Raw genomic sequence first — 25,705 nt, 5'->3', positions numbered from 1 at the left:
AATATTGAGATGACCAGGATTCGTTAATTCGCCGATTCGCCCTCGAGCGATCGATCCTCTGGCGATCAGCATTTCAGCCAATCAGGCACGCGTATTTGCTGAACGTCAAGTTACGTGATTAATATTCAATTATTTTTGCCTTCGCCATAGTAGGACTATTTGTATTTATTCATCGAGTTCGTTCATAAACCACGGCAGTCTAGTAGTATTTTAGAAGTTGCAAAAGCCTATTCTGTGGTCACTGCTGTCACTCACGCGAACTCTCCCAGAATCTGCGGTATATCAGGTAAATGTAGGGCTTTACAGAACCGAACTTTACTTTTTGGCAGCTTTCAGCAATGAACTTTGTCCTTTGTGTTTTCTTTTTGTGTGGTTTTGTCCAGGCAGAAGCACGTGACAAAGTTTATAACGTTTTCTCCTCTGTTCTTTTTTTGTTCGTTTTGAATAAAAGGAAAACTACTTTCCAATGAAGAAGGCAGTGTTGTTTAGTTTGTGGGGTGGTGTTGTTTCCCCTAATTTCTCCCAGACTTTTCAGAAGTTCGAGGAAACCTCTGGTATTTCAAGGTTTGTGACTATTTTATTTATTAATTATATGAATAAAAAACTATAACTATATTTTCAACATATTTTCAAAACTATATTTTCAACATAACTTTAAGCATTTTTATCTAAGATTAGGTGTTTATTAACATTACCATTAAAATAACTGGTTTAAACTTTAAAGGTATGTCTCTCTCTCTCTCTAGGGGTTTCATAAAGAATGTGATTGCAAAACTTGGCAGTGAGAATGCTTTGTATCGCTCGGAGAAAGGGAAAATCACCCTAACTCAGGTCATTGACATTTCATAAAAATGAATTATATCTAAACTAAACTATGTTTTTCTTGTTGAGTAGGATTAATATTTTTAGTCAGTGCTATTCAGTATGTTTTACTTCAGCATAATATGCATTTAACATGATACATTTAAGCATCCAGTCTGCTTTAGTGCAACAAAAATATTTACTCTTGTGTCATTAGTGTCCGTTTACCTCTTGCAGATGATTTCTGAGTTTGAAGCTGATTGTCAGAAGGTAGCGGCTGATCAGGGTGTCTCTTTACCTGACCAATTCTCAGCTCAGAAGCTTTTCAATCTCATTGGTCAGGTAGAATTCAACAAGACTGTTCTTGATGCTGCTACCATCCTTCGGCGTCATGGTATATTGCATGGCATGAAAATATAAATATATGCCTTTTATCTTTTTCTCAGAAAGCATGTTAATTTATCTATTAAGGCATTGCTACGTGTGTCCTGGCCAATGTGTGGGTGGATGACACCCCTCAGAGAGATACCATCGCTAGGATTCTCTCCGTTTTGGAAAGCCGTTTTGATCTGGTTTTGCGATCCTGCCATGCTGGTGCCAGAATCCCGGAGCCAGATATCTTCAACAAGGCCCTTGAGAAATTGTCTGTTAAACCTCAAGAAGTAGGTGCAGTTAATTATTTCAGAAGGTCCACCGCCGATTCAAAGCCTGCTAGTTAAGGATGTAACCAAATGTTGTTTTAATTTACTTGTTTAAGGCACTCTGGCTGGATGTGGAAGAAGAAAGCATCAAGGCAGCTGAAGGTTTGGGAATAACGGCTGTTCAAGTCAAGGACATCACTGAGGCTCTGAATGAAATCCAGAAGCTTACAGGAATAGCAGTAAGGAATTCTGACCCTAAACTACATAGATCCCATCAAGACCATGTTGTTTTAAAGCAATCTGTTGTGTTGGAGGCTTTTGGGTCATCTCCTTGCCTCCAAAAAAGACGATATCGAGACCCTCTCTATCTACAGGTCGTTCTCAAAAAATTAGCATATTGTGATAAAGTTAATCATTTTCCATAATGTAATGATAAAAATTAAACTTTCATATATTTTAGATTCATTGCACACCAACTGAAATATTTCAGGTCTTTTATTGTTTTAATACTGATGATTTTGGCATACAGCTCATGAAAACCCAAAATTCCTATCTCAAACAAATTAGCATATTTCATCCAACCAATAAAAGAAAAGTGTTTTTAATACAAAAAAAGTCAACCTTCAAAAAATGATGTTAAGTTATGCACTCAATACTTTGTCGGGAATCCTTTTGCAGAAATGACTGCTTCAATGCAGCGTGGCATGGAGGCGATCAGCCTGTGGCACTGCTGAGGTGTTATGGAGGCCCAGGATGCTTCGATATCCTTAAGCTCATCCAGAGTGTTGGGTCTTGCATCTCTCAACTTTCTCTTCACAATATCCCACAGATTCTCTATGGGGTTCAGGTCAGGAGAGTTGGCAGGCCAATTGAGCACAGTAATACCATGGTCAGTAAACCATTTACCAGTGGTTTTGGCACTGTGAGCAGGTGCCAGGTCGTGCTGAAAAACCAATCTTCATCTCCATAAAGCTTTTCAGCAGATGGAAGCATGAAGTGCTCCAAAATCTCCTGATAGCTAGCTGCATTGACCCTGTCCTTGATAAAACACAGTGGACCAACACCAGCAGCTGACATGGCAGCCCAGACCATCACTGACTGTGGGTACTTGACACTGGACTTCAGGCATTTTGGCATTTCCTTCTCCCCAGTCTTCCTCCAGACTCTGGCACCATAATTTCCGAATGACATGCAAAATTTGCTTTCATCCGAAAAAAGTACTTTGGACCACTGAGCAACAGTCCAGTGCTGCTTCTCTATAGCCCAAAAGTGTTTTGACCTGGGGAATGCGGCACCTGTAGCCCATTTCCTGCACACGCCTGTGCACAGTGGCTCTGGATGTTTCTACTCCAGACTCTGTCCACTGCTTCCGCAGGTCCCCCAAGGTCTGGAATCGGTCCTTCTCCACAATCTTCCTCAGGGTCCAGTCACCTCTTCTCATGTGCAGCGTTTTTTGCCACACTTTTTCCTTCCCACAGACTTCCCACTGAGGTGCCTTGATACAGCACTCTGGGAACAGCCTATTCGTTCAGAAATTTCTTTCTGTGTCTTACCCTCTCGCTTGAGGGTGTCAATGATGGCCTTCTGGACAGCAGTCAGGTCGGCAGTCTTACCCATGATTGCGGTTTTGAGTAATGAACCAGGCTGGGAGTTTTTAAAAGCCTCAGGAATCTTTTGCAGGTGTTTAGAGTTAATTAGTGGATTCAGATGATTAGGTTAATAGCTCGTTTAGAGAACCTTTTCATTATATGCTAATTTTTTGAGATAGGAATTTTGGGTCTTCATGAGCTGTATGCCAAAATCATCAGTATTAAATCAATAAAAGACCTGAAATATTTCAGTTGGTGTGCAATGAATCTAAAATATATGAAAGTTTATTTTTTATTATTACATTATGGAAAATAATTAACTTTATCACAATATGCTAATTTTTTGAGAAGGACCTGTATATTTACTACATATGTGTGAGATGTTTTGCTTAACATGTTTGATGGCTAATCATTTTTTTGTTGCAATTAAACAAAAGGAAAAGTGAAATACTGATTTTTTTAGCAACCTCTGTTTCCCTCTGACCTCCATGTGTTTTTAATTTAGATTCTCTTTCTGCCACTGTTCAACCACATGCAAGAAATTACACTTGATTCTTCATTACATTTTGAGAAACAAATCAATACAGTGGTAAAGGCCAGTTTCTTTCATATGAGACAGGTTACGAAATTAAAACAGTTTCTGTCCCCGAAAGATTTAGAGACTGTGACCACGCTCTCATAACATCACGTCTGGACTACTGTAATTCCCTGTACTCTGGTCTGCCTTAAACTGCGATCTGTCGCCTGCAAATTGTCCAAAAAAGAGGGATCACGTTTCTCCATTTTAGCAACTTAACTTTGGCTTTCTGTAAAGTTTAGAATAGTTTTTTTTTAAATTACTGTTTTTGTGTACAAGGCTTTATCTGGTAACGCACCAAAATACATTAGCGACCTTCTGATTCCTTACTTTCCCCAAAGAGCACTTGGGTCTCTTTTGGGTAAACTGTCCCACGGTTTTACTGTAAATCTATGGGTGGTCCCTGAACTGTGAAAAAGTCTGCCCTGTAATGTGAGGTCTGCTAGCCAGTTTTAAACCTTATTTGTTCTTTCTGGCTTTTGATTAAGATTAGTGAGGGTTTTATGTGAAAGTTTTCTGATTGTATTCAGTAATGTGTTTATAATGTTTATAGTGTGACATTCACTGCATGCTTTCTTTTAATGCTTTCTTTTTTATATGCTCAACGTTTTGTACAGCACTTTGGTGCAACTGTTGCTTTTAAATGTGCTATAGAAATACATTTTGACTTGACTTGACTTAACAGGTCACCGGTGACCTCCAGCCACACTTTTGTGATCCTGAAAAAGTCTCCCATGGATATGTGAATATTAAGGTAATTTATGATGCTTATTTCTGTCATAATTGTGCCAAAGTTCAATAGCAACGTGCTGCTGACAGAAAAGGTCAGGAAAAGTATATTCTTTTGTTTTTCAGCCTGGTGTGAAGATCCACTATGTGGACATTGGAGATGGACCACCGGTTCTCCTGTGTCATGGCTTCCCTGAGAGTTGGTTTTCCTGGCGGTATCAGGTGAGGAACATCAACATTATCTCTTTTTGAAGATAGTGAAATCATGAAATCGGGTTTGGCATAGCTTAACGATGGCAGGTTAAAGATCATGGCCCGTATTTATCAAGCTTCTCAAATTGCTATTTTAGTGTTAAGTGCTGAGAAATCATGACATTTTCTCCTACTTTCAAACTTAAGTATAAAAGCAAGTTATCAAATTTCTTAACGCTAAGAATCACTCTTACTCTCCCAGTTATTTAAGACAGCTCGAGAGGTCTCTCAAGTGGTTAGGAGTTGCCAGTAGGGGCTTGTGATGGCACTGAGGAGAACCAGACGTGTGCAAATCTTTCAAGAGAGGGAGAATGTGTTCGAAATGTTTGACGACGAGCAGTTAATCAAACGGTCCAATTTGGACAGAGCCGGCATCATCTTTTAGCGCTGGTTAATGTTGGGCGTTATTATTAAAAAAAAAAAAAACGCTGTTCAACTAATTCAGCACGCAGTAGCAATCACTGCTTCCACCTGCCAGTTCCTCCTCCATGTATTCTCTTGAAAACTCTTTACTGTCAAATGTGTGTTGAATGTAACCTCTTCTTAGGAATTTCACCATTCAATGTTAATTTATCTGAGAATATTTTTAAAAAAAGGACATCTATTCAGTGATTGGTTAATGCTTATGACATCATCCAAAATCCTGTTTGTGGCACAGCAAAGTGTCGTAAATCAACTCTAAGACTGACACTTAAGATTTAGTCCTACACTTGATAGTCTTGATAACTAACGTTTAAGCGCAGCTTTGAGCCAATAATTTTCCAAGTCAATTCTTAGCAGTGTTCTTGTGAGTAATTCTAAGATGCTTGATAAATACGGGCCCAGAGCTGGTAACCCATACCAAAAGGGTGATTCATGAGCTGTCACTATTAAACCTCAGGTATAATACGCCTTAGGGGATTTGTAAAAAAAGTAAGTTGCTTTGGATAATAAAAGGAAGAGTAGAGAAATGCAATCCTCTAGTTACTTTAGTGCTACTTTAGTGCTTTATACTGATTGATAATGATACAGAACCAATGATGCAAACTTCATCAAATATGAGACGCATTCGAATTCTGCTGTAAAGCATATCTAAAAAACAATGGTGTCACTCACTATTCAGCTCAAGTCAAGTCAGTGTTGATTCATTTCAGTTCAATGACTGTGAAGTTCATAAGTTTAAATCACTTAGGCATAATACGCCTGTTTCACACACACTCAGTCAGCAGTCTGTATGCAGTGTGTATGCGATGCTGTTGTGCTTTCACATATGCTGTGTCTGCAGTGTGCAACTGATCAGCAGTTGTTTACCACAGCACAACTTTTATTCATTCCTTTTTTATTTCAAATCCATTATTTTTTTGTTACTGACCATGGCTTGTCAGCATTGCAATACACTCTTTTATATGTCATGTTACATATGTCACGTTTAAACGCACTACATTTAAACAACATTTTAGTAAATTAATTAATTTATACTGTATATTTGTATACCCTAGTACTTTAGATTTATTTATTACGTTACTCGCTCAAGTAGCAAAACATTTAAACATAGACCTATGTTATAGCCTATAGTAAAATCTAAAATATTTTACATTAATACTTACAATAGACAAACAAATCTAGTCTTTTGGATCCTACAGGTCATAAATAACTTTGTTTTTCCATCTCCAAGAAAGGACGAGTGCTCTCCATGTCTCCTCGTTTACCTAAATGCCGTTTGTCTTGCTTTACCCAAAGCAAAAAAAGCCATGTGTTGACTTTGAAACAGAGTAGACTTTAAATTATAAAGTAAAGGTACGAAAAAAATATGCATCGCATAAGTAATCCGTAAATGTAGTTGTGTTAGTGCTCATTATTACTATTTCCTAATATTAGTTCATTTCAGTTAATGTTAACTAATGGGACCTTATTGTAAAGTGTTACAATTGTTGTTCTTTATTGTTTCTCATCAGATTCCGGCTTTGGCCGATGCTGGTTTCCGGGTTCTGGCTCTTGATATGAAGGGATACGGTGACTCCACTGCACCACCTGGTCTGTAATAATTAAAATACATTATGTCTCATGCTTTGTATTTTCTTCTGAATTTTCTTTGCTGTTAATGCATTCTTTGTCTAGGTCTTGGATGGTAAAATCAGCATTCAATGAAAATTCACCCTTTATGCATATTATAGGACCTGTTACATCCATGTTTTCATTTTTAAAACATGTTTTTTTACCTTTTTATAACTGGACAGGCCACAACCGATGTCGACTATGCCCACCCTAACACACCGTATGTCACATTACAGAAGAAAAGATCTGTCGCTACTTCCATTTTCTCCGAAATTTGAAGTAAAGACACTTGTTAGAAGAAGCAGTGTTCATCTCCTTTTCAAAACTAAAAAAGAAAGTATGGCACATCCCTAAACAATGGGTTAAAATGGCCTTAACCTGTGGTTAAAACCCTCAAGGTGAAGTACGAAAAGCTTAGTTGTGTTTTTCAAAATGCCTAACCTATGACAACTACTAATTGCAACCCACAGAATCAGCACACATATAAACATAGCTGGATGCTTTATTTTTGCACTGTTCATTAAAACATCGTGTTAGGAAGTCAAGTGTTTTTTTATTTAAATTGCATCCTGTTATCAAGGACACTCAAGATAGGCATTTATAATAGGTTATGTTTTTTTGATCTTGGAACTTTTTTATGCTTTGAGAACTGCTTACTTTTGTTGACATTAGCTATATTTTTTTGTCTTGTTTTTTTACCAACAGTAACTGTCATCAATGTTTGCAGGACAGGTTTAACTTTGTTTGCAATTGCATTAAACCCTAAAATGCATGGGTAAGAGATCCTAAAAACTGCTGCTGAGAGTTTGTTTTAAACGTGTGCGTGCGGAGTGCGCTACTTGCTCAAATGTCATGCTTCCTTTTTTCAAGCAGCATGAATTTCCAGGTAACCGAAATAAATGCCTGAAGGGATTCTAGCACTCTCGTTCCCTTGTGATCGCTGCGACATCATGCTGAGACTGAAAACTAGCAGCATTGCTTTTTAATGTGTTTATCGGGTCACGTCTGTGATGGGATTTGACGTTTAATTGTGTGTGGAATGACAGTGCATGTCATTAGGCCTAATTGCTTTTATAAAATGATTACAATGCAATCAAAATACTAAGGCTTAAGTAAGCATTTTATTAAGGGTCATCTTTCTGATAGAATATACAGTTAACATGTAAACTAATATTTATTATTAACATCGTATGAAAAGATACAGAACATAGAATAAGTTCTATTTTATTCCCATCTGTCTGTGCAGACATTGAGGAGTACTCTCAAGAACAGATCATGCTGGTGAGCAAAACTTTTCCATCAAAAATTAGACACAACGGATCTGTTATGTTGCACAAAATTGATACATTTTTTCTCTCCTTTGTGGCCTTTTAGGATTTGGTGACATTCTTGGATAAGATGGTATGTACTGTCTTTGCTTTCACACATACATATAATCACAGGATTATTGAGGAAGGTAATTTATTATATTATTGAAAAACATTTGATGCAGGGCGGTGTCATGTTAGACATACCTGAAGTTTGGGTCTTGTGAACCGGTTCTTAATATGAATTGGTTTACGTTGAAATACGTTATGCTCCTGAATGTCTGCATTCCTTTGCATAGCAGACAGAAAAAAAGAACTAAAATGCTGTTTCCTTTGCTGCTACTGAATCTACAGTGCCACAGCAAAAGAAACAATGTTTTAACTGAGTTGTGAGTTTGCAGTCTGAATTGAGAATGAATTAAAAGAGCATATATTGGCAGCACATAATGGGATTGTCCGTGCTGGTTGCACTTATCTACGATTCATGAAAAGATTATTCATTAAAAAGTACCGACTAGGATTAAGAGCGAATGACTCACTCATTGCAAGTAATTTATTTATATCAGGATCTACTTTCAATTTGGAGAAGGATTCGCGAGTGTAATCATATACTGTCAAATGCAACTGCATGTGTTTTGTAAATGTTAAAGGTGGCAAAACAAGCAGTTTGTCAGCACACGTTATATAACCGCTTCTGCTCAGATAACAATGGCGGTTTTAGGGGCCAACAAGATACTGTTTAAAACTAAAAATGGAAATTCTTTTGTGCTTTTTCCTTCCTGTTCATTTACACAAAAACTGTTTTGTGAAACCGGTAATGTCGTGCATTATGTGTTGCATTTACTGTATGTCTCACATTACAGAAGAAAAGATCTGTCGCTACTTCCGTTTCCTCACAACTTTGAAGTAAAGACACTGCTCTTGTTAGAAGTTTGTCTCCTTTTCAAAACTAAAAAAGAAAGTATGGCATGTTGCTAAACAAAAGGTTAAAAATGGCCTTAACCTGTGGTTAAAACCCCTGAGGTGAAGTATTAAAAGCCCTTAGTTGTGTTTTTCAAGATTCCTAACCTTTGACATCTACTAATGGCAACCCACAGAATCAGTACAGATAGTTGTTTTTCTTGTACATAAACTTAGCTGCATACTTTATTTTTGCTTATTGTACATTAAAATGCAAACTGTTTTGTGAAAGCGGTTATGTTGTGCATTATATGTTCAGTTTATAGAAACTCTTTACAAAGTAACATCGTCAAGTACGGGCCTGGCATGCATAATACATCATTTTTAGCCGTTTTCGTGAATACAGGGGATCGTTTTGACAACAATTTTGTCTGTATGCGTAAAACGCGAAGGGAAAAACTTGTATGTTTTTAGCACATCTTTGTTGTGTAAAAATAGCTTTAGTTTGGTCTACGGTTTCAGTGTTGCTCATTATCAGATCATTGAGTGCTGCTGTTTTGCACCTCTCAAAAGAGAACCATGTGTTAAACTGACACATTGAACTGAGGCTTAATGACAGGAAATAAAACAAGAGCAGTTTCCCCTTTTCAAGCCATTTTCATTTGAGTACAGTTTTACTTTTGCTTGAGTGAATGTGTGAACGTTAAAGTGTTAAGCTGGTGTTGCACATTATTCCCCCAGGTTTAGGGGCATCTAACAAAGATTATTTTTCTTTTATCTTTCTCAAAAGAGTTGGTTCACAATCTCTGCTGAACAGACCAGTGGATTTCAAGGCTGTAATGTAGATAACACCAGATTTGCATTTGGTTTGTGAATAAAACACAAGTGTTTGTGCACTGTGTGCAAAAGTGGTGCAACCGTTCAGTGAATTTGTCCTGAAATGCATGCACAAGTTTTGCTGGTCTTTTCAGGTTTTGCTATGGATTATTTGAAGGAATATCAATATATCTGCAGTTTGAATATTCATTTTTTATTGTGGACAGTCTTTTTCACTTGACCAGACTTTATCAATGTCTGTTAGCTACGACGTATGACTCTCTCAGCTTGTTCTTTGTCAGTGACATGCAGTGGGACATTGTCCTATAGGCTATATGAAGATCACAGTATAATAATGATCATGATCACAGTGATCTTTGGTCCCATTTCTCTACCACAGCCAAGAACCTCAAAATATGATGATTTAATGTAGACCTCTAACAGTAAAATATGAACGGTCATGTTATATGCTAGATTGCTTATTATTATTATTGCAGTATTTTTGTCTGGACAGTTGCTCTACTCAGCTTTTGCACAGCTGCTGAAATAGTTTGCTGTCCAGTGAGCTTATCCATTGGTACATGGCATTTTGTACAGCTTTTTGAAGCTTTATGATTCAGTCGAATTAACTTTATTATATATAGCGCTTTTACAATGACTATTGTTTCAAAGCAGCTTTACAGTGTTAGACAGGACGATATTGCAAAATAATTTAATTCGGCTGTACATTCTTTCTAGAGAAAACGGTGATGTTATCAGCTTATTTTAATTTATCATATAGCGACAATGTTGGCAGATCAGTATTATAGTTATTAAGACTAATAAATTAATTATATTTGGATATTTAGTTAAATAACTTACATCAAAAATGTTGTCCCTAACTGAGCAAGCCAAGCCAAAGGCAACAGTGGCAAGGAAACAAAACTCCATCAAGGCATGATGGAGAAAAATAAACCTTGGGAGAAACCAGGCTCAGAATTCAGGAAGAAGTATATAACTGAATGCAGTGAACAAACCTGGAAATATGTGAATGCTCCTTTCTGGCTGTAATGGTAATTTCTGTGAGGACAAATCTTAATGCTTCCAGACTGTGAGCAACCTTTTTTCTTGGTGGTGCGAATACATTTAGTTATGGGTCGCACTGGTGCAATTACCAAGTTGCCCAACTGATAAGAACTGATATTTTTGTTGCATATAAAATATCATACTTCTATCACTTCTAGCAGACAGTTTGTCAGCTCGGAGCAATATTACAGTGCAGCGCGAGCTCAGAACAGGCTCAGAACCACTACTACACAGCACTGGGAGATCCATTGAAAAAGCATTTGAATTCGCCTCAGTATCAATAATATCACTGCAAGATCTAGTGAGTAGCATTTAAATTTAGCCCAGAATTCTCTGTTATAAACCAAAGATATCACATTAAACGTTGCTGATGTGGAAACCAGGAGATACCATGTTCATGTTGTGCCATGAATGTAGTTATAGAAGGCTTTTATATCCCTCCCACTAACAGGTGCTGTGATGAATAGTCATTCACTTCACCTGTATGTGGTCATAATGTTATGCCTGATTGGTGTGTGTATATATATATATATATATATGTTAGTCTGATGCCCTGCTTTAGAATACATTGGACTTCTGAATAATTGTGTGCTTTCTCTTCCAAAACTTTTATTATTTTAGTGTGATAATGCCTCGAGTTAAGGTTCAAGGCTTATCAGTTATGGCCATAGCCAGCTATTAGGTCATATATTTCATATTATGTATATGATAAAGGTTGTGAAATAATTGCCTAATATAGTATTAACTCTAATCTTCTTATCTGAGCTGCCTCTCGGTCACCGCTTGTTAATATCAAAGATGCCCAATCAAATCAAAGTAGGCGGGCTTCATGCTTACAGAAGCCGCTGAGCTTGAATTCCAGTGCAGCTTCACACTTCACTTAATCGTCATAATGTGCACATGCGAGATAAGATGTAATTATCAAAATATTTGACAGCTGTTTTAGGATAGAAACCACAGACAAAAATAATCAGGCAAACTAATGTTTTCAATTGAAAATAGGCATATAATTTATGATTCATGTAATGTTATAATTAGATATTCTAAATGTCAATGTGAGGGGACAAAAAAAACTTTAATAAAGACCTTTTCATCATATTAGGCATAAGAATAATAATGACTGTGTACATATTGTGAATGAATTTAATAAACTTAGCTTTTCTGGTAGCTAAATAAAAGTGAAAAGAGTCAAAGCTCAGCTTTAGGAGGCGAAGAAACGGCAAGATAATGAGACTGAGAGAGAGAGAAAGAGTGATGGAGATGAGGAGAGAGCGGGTATTGACAAATGGGCTGGCTGTCATTGTGATGTGAAGGAGGTCATTATCCTCTAATTACCTACTACAGTTGGTGGTCTAATCATGTAAATAAGGCAGAGAGAAACACACATTGTGCTACGGGAAATTATCTGTGTTTTCTCCACTGAGAGAGTAGCCTAGAAAACTGGGCCAGTTCTGTGTGGTAGATTTCCTCTACGACTTAAGTTAGCCTGGGGCGTCTTCAGTCGAGACTTACAAATTTATACTCTAGCACGTCTCCAGTCGATGTCAGCTGAGTCAGATGACATCTCACTCCTTATAAGCACTATCACTTGGGAATAAGTGCAGACAATGCCTTTGAATGCTCTAATTACGGCTGGGAGGATCTCAGACCAATTTCATAGCGAATCCCCTCAACATAAGGTGTACCACAGTTTATATAGAGTAAGTGCATGACAAAGGTGACATGATTCATACATAGTTTTCTCTAATATGAATGTTTTTTATATGTATATTTATCTGTTATTAGGTAGAATCAAACTTGGATTCATTGATCCTTCAGCTTGTTGCTAGGGTCATGAGATTTCATGATGTATAAATATATTCAGACGGTTTGCTCTTCTGATATATTCAGATGTATTCAAACACAATTTGGCCCAAGTTTCGGGGACATCAAAACCATATTGGTGTTAATCGTGCAAAAAAAATTACGTTACTTATGATTAATTAAACATTTTCTTCACAATTGCTTCAAAAGTTTGCCATCAGCGATTTTATGTAATTTAGCCTTCTGTGAATTTTTTTTTTTTTTTTTTTTTTTTTTTTTTGCTTTTGGAAATTTGTATGTATGTATTTATATAAATATTTCGCAATTTTATTTATTTATTTTGTCATTTATTTGAATTTGTGAATTTCACCCATTTTGATAATTATTGCATAGATGAATTGAAAAGTTAGTCCTTCTGCTCCACAGGGCATTCCTCAGGTCACTCTGGTGGGCCACGACTGGGGCGGTTCTCTGGTGTGGAACATGGCTCAGTATCATCCTGAGAGAGTGAGGTACTACATTTCAAGCAGAGAATCATTAACAAAATGGTTAAAAAGAATACATGTCGTCATGTTGCGCACATTAAAAAAAATCACACTTTTGTGATCACACTAATAATTTCCCTTTGACATGCAGGGCCGTGGCATCTCTCAACACACCCCTTTTTCCTGTGGATCCAAAAACAAATCCAATGGAGAAAATCAAGGCCATACCAATCTTTGATTACCAGATATATTTTCAGAAGCCTGTGAGTAATATCACCAATGAATTGCGTGATGTTCATTTCTTAGCAATTATATATATAATATATATATATATATATATATATATATATATATATATATATATATATATATATATATATATATATATATATATATATATATATATATATATATATATATATATAAAACAAATAATGTTTATATTATAATATATTAAACAACAAAGTTGTATTTTTATTAACTAAAGTAAAAAAAAAAAAAAAGAAAAACTGTAGCAAATGTACTGCTCAGTGTTAGTCAAAGCATTAACAAATGTAAACTAGTAGTACCTTACTGTAAATTGATCAGTATTTGTGCATATAAATATTCTTTTGTATCAGGGTGTTGCCGAGGCTGAATTGGAGAAAAACCTTGAACGAACCTTCAAACTGATGTTTTTTGCAAGTAGTGAGATTGTAAGTTTCAGATTTTAATTCATTTTATTTCAATAGCGTTTGATACAAAGCATAGAAAAAACATTAATGCAGCTCATATCCAATCAATGACCGTTCATACTGATCAAGTCTGTCAACACCAGAACAGGAAAAAAAACACCATAAAAGTGTTTTGGTAAATGCACTATATTCCTATAAGCCTAATGATAGCATTTTCCAAGTAATTTGTTTTTGTGTGCGTGTGTGTGTGCGCGTGTGTGTGTGCGCGTGTGTGTGCGTGCGTGTGTGTGTGTGTGTGTGTGTGAGCCTGTTTATGTGGTTTATGAGGACACAAATTTGTATAACTACATGGGTATTGCACTGGTATTACACTATAAATGTGGTTGATGGGGACATTTCAAATGTCCTAATATTTCAATAGCTTTAAAAACATACTAAATGATGTTTTTTTTTGAGAAAGTAAAAATGCAGAATGTTTCCTGTGATGGGTAGGTTTAGGGGCAGGGGCAGTGTAGGGGGATAGAAAATACGGTTTGTACAATAAAAAAACCATTACGCCGTCCCTGTAAACCACATAGACCAACGCGTGTGTATGTGTGTGTGTGCACATATGTGTGTGAAATGATCCTTTAACAAGGGTTCTTGGCTCAAAAACTATGTTCTAGTCACTTGTGAGTACGAAGTTAAAACGCAGATTTATCAGAGATAATAATCTTAATTAGTTGTTCAATAGAGGCGTTATAATTCATGTTACACTAGCCAACATCTTGCTTGAGTGAGAATCTTGTCCACAAGGAAAATTCCTCCTTCATCTAAAGTGACACGGTTATCTGTTAGAAATTTACATTGCTTATCAGCAGCATCAAAAAGCCATCCCTGATGGAGATCAAAGAGCCGAGCCATGCGGTTGGTGCTGAATGACCCAGCATCATAATGAGGGCCACTTAAAGGGCTCCCATCCGGGACTCTGATCCTGGACTAATGAATCACAAACGGCAGGCTGGCCATCACTCAGGCGCAGGTAGCCACACGCCGCATCTTAATGACTGCGTGGGCTGTGGTGTCAGAGCAGACGGGGATCTCTAGACACAATCCCCTTCTGCTGCACGTACTACCCATAAAATGAGGAAATCACCGTGGGGGAGGACATGTGCACGTCATCGGAGACACAAACCGAATGCCATTTACCCAACAAAGAGCCATCTTATTCATTACTAAACTAAAAAAGTCAATGCCTTTTTTCTTTTTTTTTCAGCGTCAACAAGTTTTTTGTGTTTTTTTGATGGTTGCTAGAGTGTTGTAATGTGGTTGCGGAGTGTTTTTGAAATTCTGGTTTCTATATATGTAAGTCTGGATTTTTTTAGCCCATTTAATGGTCTGTCAACTTTGTCAAGTAAAAACTGAAAGCCTGATCGCTAAGAAAAAGTAATACAGTACAGCTTTCCTCAACCAGCTGCACAATTAAAGGTATCATTCACATCCATGCATGTATCATGCATGTAGAAACACCATTTAAAAAGAAAGAACTCCTAGTATTGGGCCAGATTTACTAAACTTGGCAAATCAGCATTAGAGCGCAAATCCAAAAAAAACGCTGTTTTTTTGTCGTTCTGCGTGCGATCTACTGACAGCATGCAAATTAAAGAACAGACACAGCCGGATCATTTCCATAATGACCAACGCAATCTGCCAAAAGCAACAAATTAGCGTCTGGTTTAAGACATGCTTTTTTAGACGGTAAATAATGGCACAAACATCAGTAAATTGACAGGCACAGACCTTAGTAAATCACCTTGCTTGATTCATGTAAAATTCTCTCCTCCCATAAATTTTGCATCTGAAAGGGAAGCTCCTATAAATGCATATGCAATAAGGTCAGCTGCAAAAATAACTCTAATTTTCACTGTCTCTTTAGTAAATCCTGGGAGTAGTTTTTTATCACCAAAAGAGGGTTTGCGCTGGAGCAGGCTGTTAGTAAATCTGACCCAGTCTCTTAATACAAAGTAAGGACTGTATGAAAAAATCTGACACACTTTCAGTGAAGGAGGGAACTGAGTCATATTTAAAAACTAGAATATTATTGGGACTTGGACAAACACTCTAGAAACCATATAGTAATGTGAATTTTAGTATCTATCATTGTACCTAAATGAAAATCATATTTAGTTCATGACTGTCTGTGATTAGTGAACTAAATTGCTTTAAAAGGGCAAACTCTTTAAGCCCATTGCATGAAATGCTTTAATGTGAACATTCCTGTCTGAACATGGTAGGTTTAAGGTCAAAACTAAACATAACGTTAAAGGTAGGGTAAGAAATGTTTTTCATGAACACTGTTTTGTTATACTGGTTGAAAGGCAACCACCTTCAATATCTTCTCTTTATAATCTCCAGGGTATATTTCCTAAGCTAAGCACTGATGGAGTCTGCCAGAGAGGTAAGAACTTACAACAAACTATGACTAATATTTGGAATTTGTATTAGTTGATGGTGAGTGGACAACAATGGAGAGTGATTGGCAGCATCATTAGCTTCAGCAATTAAAACGGCTTCTGTTATTCATTCAGCTTCTGATTTGGTTTAATGTTTTTGTATTGAGAAATGAATGCAAGTTTGATTCGAGTCGCATTTGAGACAAAAGGTGAACACACTGAACGGAAGGCCTCACAAGCCTGCATGATTGCACTGGCCTTATCGTTGTTTTCCTTGTCTGCTCCTTTGTTTATCAGGTGGATTGTTTGTGGGGATGTCCGAGGATCCACCCCGCAGTGCTATTCTGAGTGAGTCTGCTCTCCAGTACTACGTCCAGCAGTACACCAAGAGCGGCTTCAGGTACACTGAGAAAATGGGAAAAACAACCCGTACTAAGCTCTCATTTCCATCTGATTTTAAGTGCCAGTGCCAGTTATTGTTAGGGCTTAGGTTATGATTGGAATTAGTGGTCCAATATAGGATATCACTCAAAGCAGTTTGATATTGCTATTTGTGAACTCACTGATTCTCTTCAATTAACCGCTAAAATCCTTTTGCAAATCACAATGAACGATTCATTTGTGAATTGGACCGATCTGATTGAATCAGGTCTTGTGTCTACAACTCACTGATTCTTCTAATGGTCAAAAGTGATGTCTGGATGGGATGTGTGCTTTTTCATTACCCTACGACCATATTAATAATAGGGCAACATGGAGGAAGAAGCTCCCCTTAAGAGAAACGTGTTAGTGTATTATTTTATGTCTTATATACAGGCATATGAATATTTACTTATTTATTTTATTTCTTATTTTACTTACTTTGTGTGTAATTGCGAGATTTCAGATGGTAAATGTCAACTTTATCCACAACAAAAGTTTTGTTTTTATTTTTTAATACTAAGAAGAAAGAAAATCATATGGGTTTGGAAAGACAATTTTTTATTTATATCTGAGCTAAACCTTTAAATTTCAGGCACTGATAATATATGCATGCTCATGCACATGGTGGATGACATGTTGTCACTGAGGGTCTTGTTTTGTCCCAGGGGTCCTCTGAACTGGTACCGTAACATTGAGAGGAACTGGCATTGGATGAGTTCCAGGCCAAGGGGCAAGGCAAGTGTCCTCACCGTTCTCCAGCTCTGCCAGCAAACCAGATCTCTGACACCATAACTGTCAGAAATACCCAAGTGCCCCTTATTCCAGCAAATCCACAGCACATCTAGCACTAACATGTGGCCTGAGTGGAGCAGATGGCGTCTGTTCCCTTTGCCCTAATATCCACCTACAATGCACCTCCATTACTTGAGCTCAAGTTTTTTAAGTCTGGGTGCATCACTAATTGTGCATCTTTATTATTTAAAAAAAAAAAATACTGATGCTGATTGATTGGTGTTAGATGTTGTTTCACGCAGTAAATGCAATCAAACTTGATATGTCTTAAGAAATTTTTATAAAATTGTGATATTACTTCAGCATATACCAGGTGAGGCTAAAGAAAATGGTAAAGTATTCATCTGAGTTATAATCCACCCCAAAATCAAAAGAAAAAAATTCTCAATGGAGCTGAAATAGGCTTAATTTTCTTCATGCATAATGCACCGAGTTCATTCAAATAAACTATATACGTTTTGTTTTTCATTCAGTTCCTTAAGACTGTCAAATCTGATTTGGTTAGTAGAAAGTACATAACTTAAAATGCTTCTCCATCACAGATCATGATGCCAGCTTTAATGGTGACCGCAGGAAAGGACCCCGTTCTTCTGCCAGCCTTTGCCACAGGCATGGAAAACCTGGTGAGATGGCTTTTGTTATTATTTTATGTTAATGCTGCGTTTACATCATGAAAGAATTACCTTAATCACAACTTGGAGAGTTTTACTGATGTTCATGTTGATGTTACAAGATGTTCATGAATGTTCAAGTGGTCTCTTTTGTCTACTTTCGACCACTTCTGTCCTGATTTCTTCTAGGTTGAGAGTTTATGGGTTGGTAAATTTGTTTCTTCCAGAACTTTTGATCTAATAAAAAAATAAGTTCACACAATTTACATATGAATGCACACAGAGACAACAGAAAAACATATGGAGAGCATAAGCTTTAGTTAGTGCTCTGAAAGCTGCAAGACCAGCTGAACATGTCAGAAATAAGAAATGGTGAGAGAACATTGTCTGTTGAAGACCCAAGTCTGGTTTGAACAAGAAAAAGGTACCAAGCACAAAGTTTAAATCCTGTTAGGCTAGCGCAGTTCCCATAATGTTCACCATTAGGCGGTCTTTTGCTGCTGATCGAGCACAGTTAACTAAGAGCGTTTACACTATGAAAGCAATCTGGTCTTATAAATTAGTCCAGATGGGTCTAATATGGGTCTAATAAATTATACCAGATACATTTGCGACTACCTCTGGAAGGACAAGCTCAAAATGTTTTAGACCGTTTACACCTGTATTTAGAGTCCACTTGTGATCCGATTGACCAAAAAGCATCTTAATACTAGGTGTAAACAGGGCCTTTGCCTAAACTTAGTGAGATTACATGTGATGTCATTCAGTAAACTGATCAGATGTGTTTCTGTTTGAAGATCCCCAACCTCACCAGAGGCCACATTGAGGAGTGTGGACACTGGACTCAGATGGAGTGGTAAGGGTCAATGTAAACTGATGTTTGTGCCCATGTTTTAAAAAAGATTTTATCACTTCCTAAAGGATGAAAGTTAAAGGGATTTTACAATGGGAATACAGGGAAAAAACTATGAATTGATGACCAGTTAAAACAACATTCCCTTGAAGATGTTTTGTTCGAAACATTTCATTCACAGAAGAAAAAAAAAACTTGGAATATTGGAATATCTTAATAAAATGCAGGTTTTAAGAAAATGTTAAAGTAGGGCCGTTTAAACCAGAGTAGTACAATTAAAAAATATTCACATGATTACGAATGAAAATTACTATGATTAGCATCTTTATCAATTGACTACATTTTATCCACCATGTTAAGGTATTTAATATGATGGGGATATTAAAATGTACAGGTCCTTCCCAAAAAAATAGCATATTGTGATGATTATTTTCCATAATGTGATGATAAAAATTTAACTTTCATATATTTTAGATTCATTGCACATCAACCGAAATATTTCAGGTCTTTTATTGTTTTAATACTGATGATTTTGGCATACAGCTCATGAAAACCCAAAATTCCTATCTCAAAAAATTAGCATATTATGGAAAGGTTCTCTAAACGAGCTATTAACCTAATCATCTGAATCAACTAATTAACTTTAAACACCTGCAAAAGATTCCTGAGGCTTTTAAAAACTCCCAGCCTGGTTCATTACTCAAAACCGTAATCATGGGTAAGACTGCCGACCTAACTGCTGTCCAGAAGGCCATCATTGACACCCTCAAGCGAGAGGGTAAGACACAGAAAGAAATTTCTGAACGAATAGGCTGTTCCCAGAGTGCTGTATCAAGGCACCTCAGTGGGAAGTCTGTGGGAAGGAAAAAGTGTGGCAAAAAATGCTGCACAACGAGAAGAGGTGACCGGACCCTGAGGAAGATTGTGGAGAAGGACCGATTCCAGACCTTGGGGGACCTGCGGAAGCAGTGGACTGAGTCTGGAGCAGAAACATCCAGAGCCACCGTGCACAGGCGTGTGCAGGAAATGGGCTACAGGTGCCCCATTCCCCAGGTCAAGCCACTTTTGGGCTACAGAGAAGCAGCACTGGACTGTTGCTCAGTGGTCCAAAGTACTTTTTTCGGATGAAAGCAAATTTTGCATGTCATTCGGAAATCAAGGTGCCAGAGTCTGGAGGAAGACTGGGGAGAATGAAATGCCAAAATGCCTGAAGTCCAGTGTCAAGTACCCACAGTCACTGATGGTCTGGGGTGCCATGTCAGCTGCTGGTGTTGGTCCACTGTGTTTTATCAAGGGCAGGGTCAATGCAGCTAGCTATCAGGAGATTTTGGAGCACTTCATGCTTCCATCTGCTGAAAAGCTTTATGGAGATGAAGATTTGTTTTTTCAGCACGACCTGGCACCTGCTCAGTTGCAAAACCACTGGTAAATGGTTTACTGACCATGGTATTAGTGTGCTCAATTGGCCTGCCAACTCTCCTGACCTGAACCCCATAGAGAATCTGTGGGATATTGTGAAGAGAAAGTTGAGAGATGCAAGACCCAACACTCTGGATGAGCTTAAGGCCGCTATCGAAGCATCCTGGGCCTCCATAACACCTCAGCAGTGCCACAGGCTGATCGCCTCCATGCCACGCCGCATTGAAGCAGTCATTTCTGCAAAAGGATTCCCGACCAAGTATTGAGTGCATAACTTAACATAATTAATTGAAGGTTTACTTTTTTTGTATTAAAAACACTTTTCTTTTATTGGTCGGATGAAATATGCAATTTTTTTTATAGATTTTTCATGAGCTGTATGCCAAAATCATCAGTATTAAAACAATAAAAGACCTGAAATATTTCAGTTGGTGTGCAATGAATCTAAAACATATGAAAGTTTAATTTTTATCATTACATTATGGAAAATAATGAACTTTTATCACATATGCTAATTTTTTGAGAAGGACCTGTACTGCATTACAAGAACGACTTATTACAGATATAGTGACATTAAACAATTAAACACTCATATAGCGACAAGGGACATGCTTGAACAGCTCTAAAATTACATGGTGCTGCTGCTTAAATGTCAGCAAGGTATCAGGAATACTTGCTTTCCAGTAAATTGGAGAGAAAAAAAAAAAGACAGACTGTCTGACCTTTAGTACTTCAGTTTACTCTTAAAGAAATAATTGATAGAATAAAATAGGTTAATACAATGTCAGGTTAGGTTAGCTGGCTCACGTGGGTGATGCATGTTTGAATCTGATATGTTCTGAAATGTGTTCATCCTTTTCTATGAGGCCTTAACTACTATGTACTTACATCAAAAAGTACAATGTACTTGTTGTGTTTATATTTTATTGCAAAACATGTTTGCTGATAGAGGTGGGATACGGGTAAAGTTAATGACAGGTGTAGTGGTATGGCTCAGTTTAAGGGTAGGGTTAGGTGTAAGGGAAGAGTCGAACAGTGTAATTATAAAATATAAGTACAGATATAATTACATGTAGGTATTTAAAAAAAATATATAAGTACAATGTAAAAACATGGATGTACACAATAAGTGCATTGTATTAAATGATTAATTCAAATTTTAGCACATAGTAGTTAAGGCCACCTAATATAAAGTGATTCTAATGAAAATGGGAAAGGATATGTATATGTCTAAGTTATATTTCAACCCAAAATAAATTTTTTGCATAAATAAATTAGACTTGTTTTAGAATAGTGAGATTTTATGCTTTGTGACACAGGAGTCACTACTGAACTAGTTAACTAAAACAAACAAAAACCTTTTCTTGCTTGAAATAAAATGAACTTTAGTTGAAATAAACTAAAATATTTATATTTGTATAATATATAATACAATTTAGTTAAATGTATTTTATTTCAGATAGTTACCTTGCCAAAGCAACATTTCTTATTTTCATATAGCTTACCTCGATAACAAAAAAATGTATAATAACTACATGCTGCAGTCTGTATCTTTTTTTTGGTTAAAAATGATCCAAAATCAATTTGAGCAAGTACACAACATGCCAGTATTCAAAGCTATCTCCTTATCTTAGCCCCATTCACAAAGGTAAGCTTATAATAGTGTTATAATTTGAGTGGTATGTGGATTTTCGCTGTAAATTCAAGCATGTCTTTGCGTCGTTACGTCACGTCACAGCAGCTGGAATAATTGTTCAATCATTTTGATGGCGAATTGTAATACAGAAAGGCCCAAATACGTCATCAGTGACAACTGGAGATTCACCCGTAGTCAAAAGCAAAATAATTATACTGAAAAATCTACTTCAGGTAAAGCTAATAAACACTAAATACACGTAGTCACGCAATGCTAATGCTGCTAACATGAACAATTTGAGAATTAAGTATAACAATAATAATAATAATTTGCATGGTTTGATGTTATACATTGAGTGATTGTTAATCACCATTAGTAGTGTGGGTTATTGTAATGTTTTATTCCCAAAAACATGTTACTTGTTTAGACTACATTATCTGGTGACTGCCCACACACACACAACAAAACATAAACAAAACGCAACGTAAAGTCTAGGCCTGGTCCTCTCTCGTCCTTCACCGGTGTCGCTCGTCCTTAAATGCCTCCGAGCTCCCTCATGAGAGGCCTCGAGACCGGTGTGGCTCACAGGTGATGCTCTTTCGCAATCACGTCCCCGGTCCCACTCGCTCCTCCCATGTCTCTCGCTCGGTCACCTCGCCACACATCCTTTATGATATCATAGAGAGCTTTACGAAACTCATTTGAATCCTGAAGGAGTGTATTTGGCACAGAAATACTCTGTTATATGGCCAACTATTTTTCTTTCTTTCCCATTTTGTCCTAGCCTGGCTCTGCCCTCCTACGTACTTCCGCTCAATTTTTATTTTCCTTCAGTACTACGTCTGGGACTGCTGTGTAGTCTTAGGTTTTCTCCGAACAAATTTTTACCGGTCCAATCAGCGAACAGAGGGAGTGGCTGAGAACGATGACGTTGATGTCGAGCGCTAGTTTGAGATGTAGTTCAATCTTTTACTGTCTATGAGACAGTTGGGGGGACGTGAAGACATAAACTCTGATAAAGTCAAGGGGGAAGAATGGGGAGAAGCCCATAGTGAGCCAAAAGCAACGGGAGAAAATATTTAAACAACGTGATTCAGCTTTCACTTTCCACAACTACTAGAAGACCTACAACTGTCAGACAGGAGGCTCACGTCACATCTACGTCGTCAAGCTCAGTCTGAGCCTGCGCAGTTCGCTCAGCCATCAGGAAGTGAGTGCTCCTATACTGACATCACTTAACGCCGTAGTAAGCGATGGGATCGCTCCGTCCATTTCTTTTACTGTCTATGGTAATGTCGCGGAGAAAGATGCAAACTAAACCATTCATTGCATTGTGGCACCGCTGCCGAATATCCAGAAGTTAAAGCCGGAGCAATAACAGTCTTTGCTGGGGTTTGTTGGTGGCCATGATGTTATGGCCCTCCAACAGGGTAAACTCGGGAAAAGTTAGATTTTCCAGATCGCTTCGTTAGTGATGAAGGAGTTGGCTGAAGCTATTCGGACGGTAACTGTTTCTCGTGGGGTCGGAAGGTATTGCCATCATTTAAGTTACAGGCACTGGTCAGTTATTTTATTGCCGTCCGTCTCTCACCACCCACGGAAAAATCCCCGGCCGAGTTACCGATTGCTTTTGACAAACGCAAGGTCGTGTTGATGTAACAGCTGTCCGAATCCACATCTTGAGTTTTCAACAATATATCACTTCAAAATGCACTGTTTGTAATAATTTTTGACCACTGCAGAACACCATACGGTTGCTTTGCTGTTATTAGGATGCATTTATAGACTTGAATTTCCTTAAAATGCTGGCAAGTATTTAGAAGAGCAATATATTTCATCACCGCTCAAACAAATTAAAATAAAAGCACTTAAACATTTGAATTGGTCCGGATTTCCATGAGTGAAACAGGCGAAACCTCAACAGGGTGCCCGCCTTCGCGGAAATAAACCCTTGTCAATGGAGAGTGGCCAGACTCTATGTACAAATGAAATGTACGAGAGTCTGGTAAAACCAGGCTAATTTTGTCCATGTTTAGCATGAGAATACAACTCTTTAACAGAGTAATAAGTCAGAATGCATGAAATAGCATTAGACCCCCCTTTTAATGTTTTGAAGATCATATTATTTTACAAATTCTATCGCCTGTGTTTTGATCAGGTGATACTCTTTCAAAAGATGTCATAGAACCCTACCTTTATAACAGTGAAAACATGTTGGGGTCAGAACATTTTTAAAAAAAGATTTTTTTCTTTTCTTGTTTTGAGCATAAACTCAAATTAATTTTTATAAATTTCTAAAGACTCTTTCAATAATAATAATCTTAAAAATATCTGATATTATTTTGCTTCTCAAATAAATGTATCTTGATTTAAGAACGTTTAAACACTTGTACTAGAAAATTATTCAAAAATACTAAGTAAGAAAATAATTTTTGCTGGGTGAATCTCAAACATAATGGTAATGTCCTTGTCATGTTAATTACCTGTCCTGCTATCAGAGCAGACCGCGATTGAACTGTCCTCTCCACACTGACCCGAGGGCTTGATGACTTGACCCCTGTAGCCGTAAATTATTTTACCATCTCTTGACCCATCAACCTCTCCACCCTCCACTGAACTTCAGCAATCAATAGATGTACGCTGACGTTCAGAACCTGTAAGAAAACGCCTTGCTTCATTTTCAAAACAGGACATGTGATGTGACCCTGTGACCCCTTAAGACGAAAACACCCTTGTTAAGTGTCTGAACTTACACACGAGTCAGAGCGGTTTTGTGGGATGATCTTTAACTATATGATAGGAAATATGCTCACTGAGGTTTGCTAAATGTGTTGATTTAAATACTTGTTTGCTTAAAAAAAAAAACTAACAGTAAGTATTAATGTTCAGTGTGCTAACCTTGTAAAGCCTGACATTTTTTTATGGAAAAGTTTAATCGAACCTTTAGTCAAAAAGTGTTGCATATGTGTTTTTGTTGAATATCATATTTGATACATCAGGCTTTTATGGCTCATATGACATACAAATAATGGAGCTCATACTTGAGGAGGAAAAAACCACCTCTAAACACCTCTAAATATGCAATTCAGAGCAGTTGCTGATTTTATCAGTTGTCGCTCTATCTCCCAATGATATGTCTTATGTATATTATATTTAAATGCTTCGTTTTATTATCAAAACTCTGTAGATTTAAAACATAATGTAACGCAATATATAATAATGATGAACAAATAAACATTTCTCAAAAGCCTGATAGATCATATTTGATACATTTTAACACGGTTTAGATAATCAAGTAAATCTAAGTTGCCACAGTCCAGTAAGTGTTCACCTTGAAATATTACTAACAATATAAAAGTCCTCCTTCTGTTTACTTAATAAAAATAATAATAAGTAAAGATTTCAATCCAATAATCGCTGAAGGTGGACATTTTTACACTATACTAAAAGGTATTTTACTCAATAAAAAAGCATAAACTATAAATCAGACAATGTAATTTAAAGCATGTAGTACACAGTTTTTTTAATCAAGGTTTTGATCATGTTGATTATTAAGAGGCCATAGAAATGTACGTAACAATAATACAGTAGGCTTTACAGGGTTAATGATTTGCTTATGATCTCTAATCTTTGAGCCATATTAATAGTAGTCTCTTTTGTCTCTTTTTAGTCCTGCAGAGCTCAATAAAATCCTAATCTCCTGGATGAAGGACACACACCAGAAAGCCTCTATCCCTTTTAATCCCAAGCTATGAGATGATGGTCTTGATTTAAATCATGCAGGTGACTGAATCAGCTCAGCTAAAGTGCACTAATGTCCAGGCTTGCTGATTGCATAATAATAGTCAATTTGTCATTTGAGTGAA

At 37.1% G+C, this 25,705-nt stretch overlaps 1 protein-coding gene across 1 annotated transcript; it reads left to right on the top strand.

Moving 5' to 3' along the window:
• The first annotated feature begins 134 nt into the window (after nt 1-134).
• On the top strand, nt 135-25,705 carry ephx2 (epoxide hydrolase 2, cytoplasmic). The gene is made up of 20 exons (XM_067456066.1): nt 135-286; nt 452-564; nt 747-831; nt 1,039-1,195; nt 1,273-1,463; nt 1,559-1,681; nt 4,294-4,362; nt 4,464-4,559; nt 6,524-6,602; nt 7,870-7,904; nt 7,998-8,024; nt 12,941-13,026; nt 13,151-13,262; nt 13,620-13,694; nt 16,068-16,110; nt 16,403-16,505; nt 17,194-17,263; nt 17,863-17,943; nt 18,729-18,787; nt 25,510-25,705. Exons 2-20 carry the CDS (start codon nt 467-469, stop codon nt 25,592-25,594), a joined length of 1,674 nt encoding a protein of 557 aa, XP_067312167.1. The 5' UTR covers nt 135-286; nt 452-466; the 3' UTR covers nt 25,595-25,705.

This window comes from Pseudorasbora parva, chromosome 10 (genome assembly GCF_024679245.1).
Source record: "Pseudorasbora parva isolate DD20220531a chromosome 10, ASM2467924v1, whole genome shotgun sequence".
Lineage (NCBI taxonomy): Eukaryota > Metazoa > Chordata > Actinopteri > Cypriniformes > Gobionidae > Pseudorasbora > Pseudorasbora parva.
Note: the sequence above shows the minus strand (reverse complement) of the source record. Positions and strands in the feature narration are given on the sequence as shown.

Excerpts from the sequence above, each read along its gene's own strand:
- ephx2 (XM_067456066.1), top strand. The coding sequence starts at position 467 with ATGAAGAAGGCAGTGTTGTTTAGTTTGTGGGGTGGTGTTGTTTCCCCT. Across the intron at positions 4,560-6,523 it reads GGTTTTCCTGGCGGTATCAG|ATTCCGGCTTTGGCCGATGC; the intron begins GTGAGGAACATC and ends GTTTCTCATCAG. Across the intron at positions 17,264-17,862 it reads GTTCCAGGCCAAGGGGCAAG|ATCATGATGCCAGCTTTAAT; the intron begins GCAAGTGTCCTC and ends TCTCCATCACAG.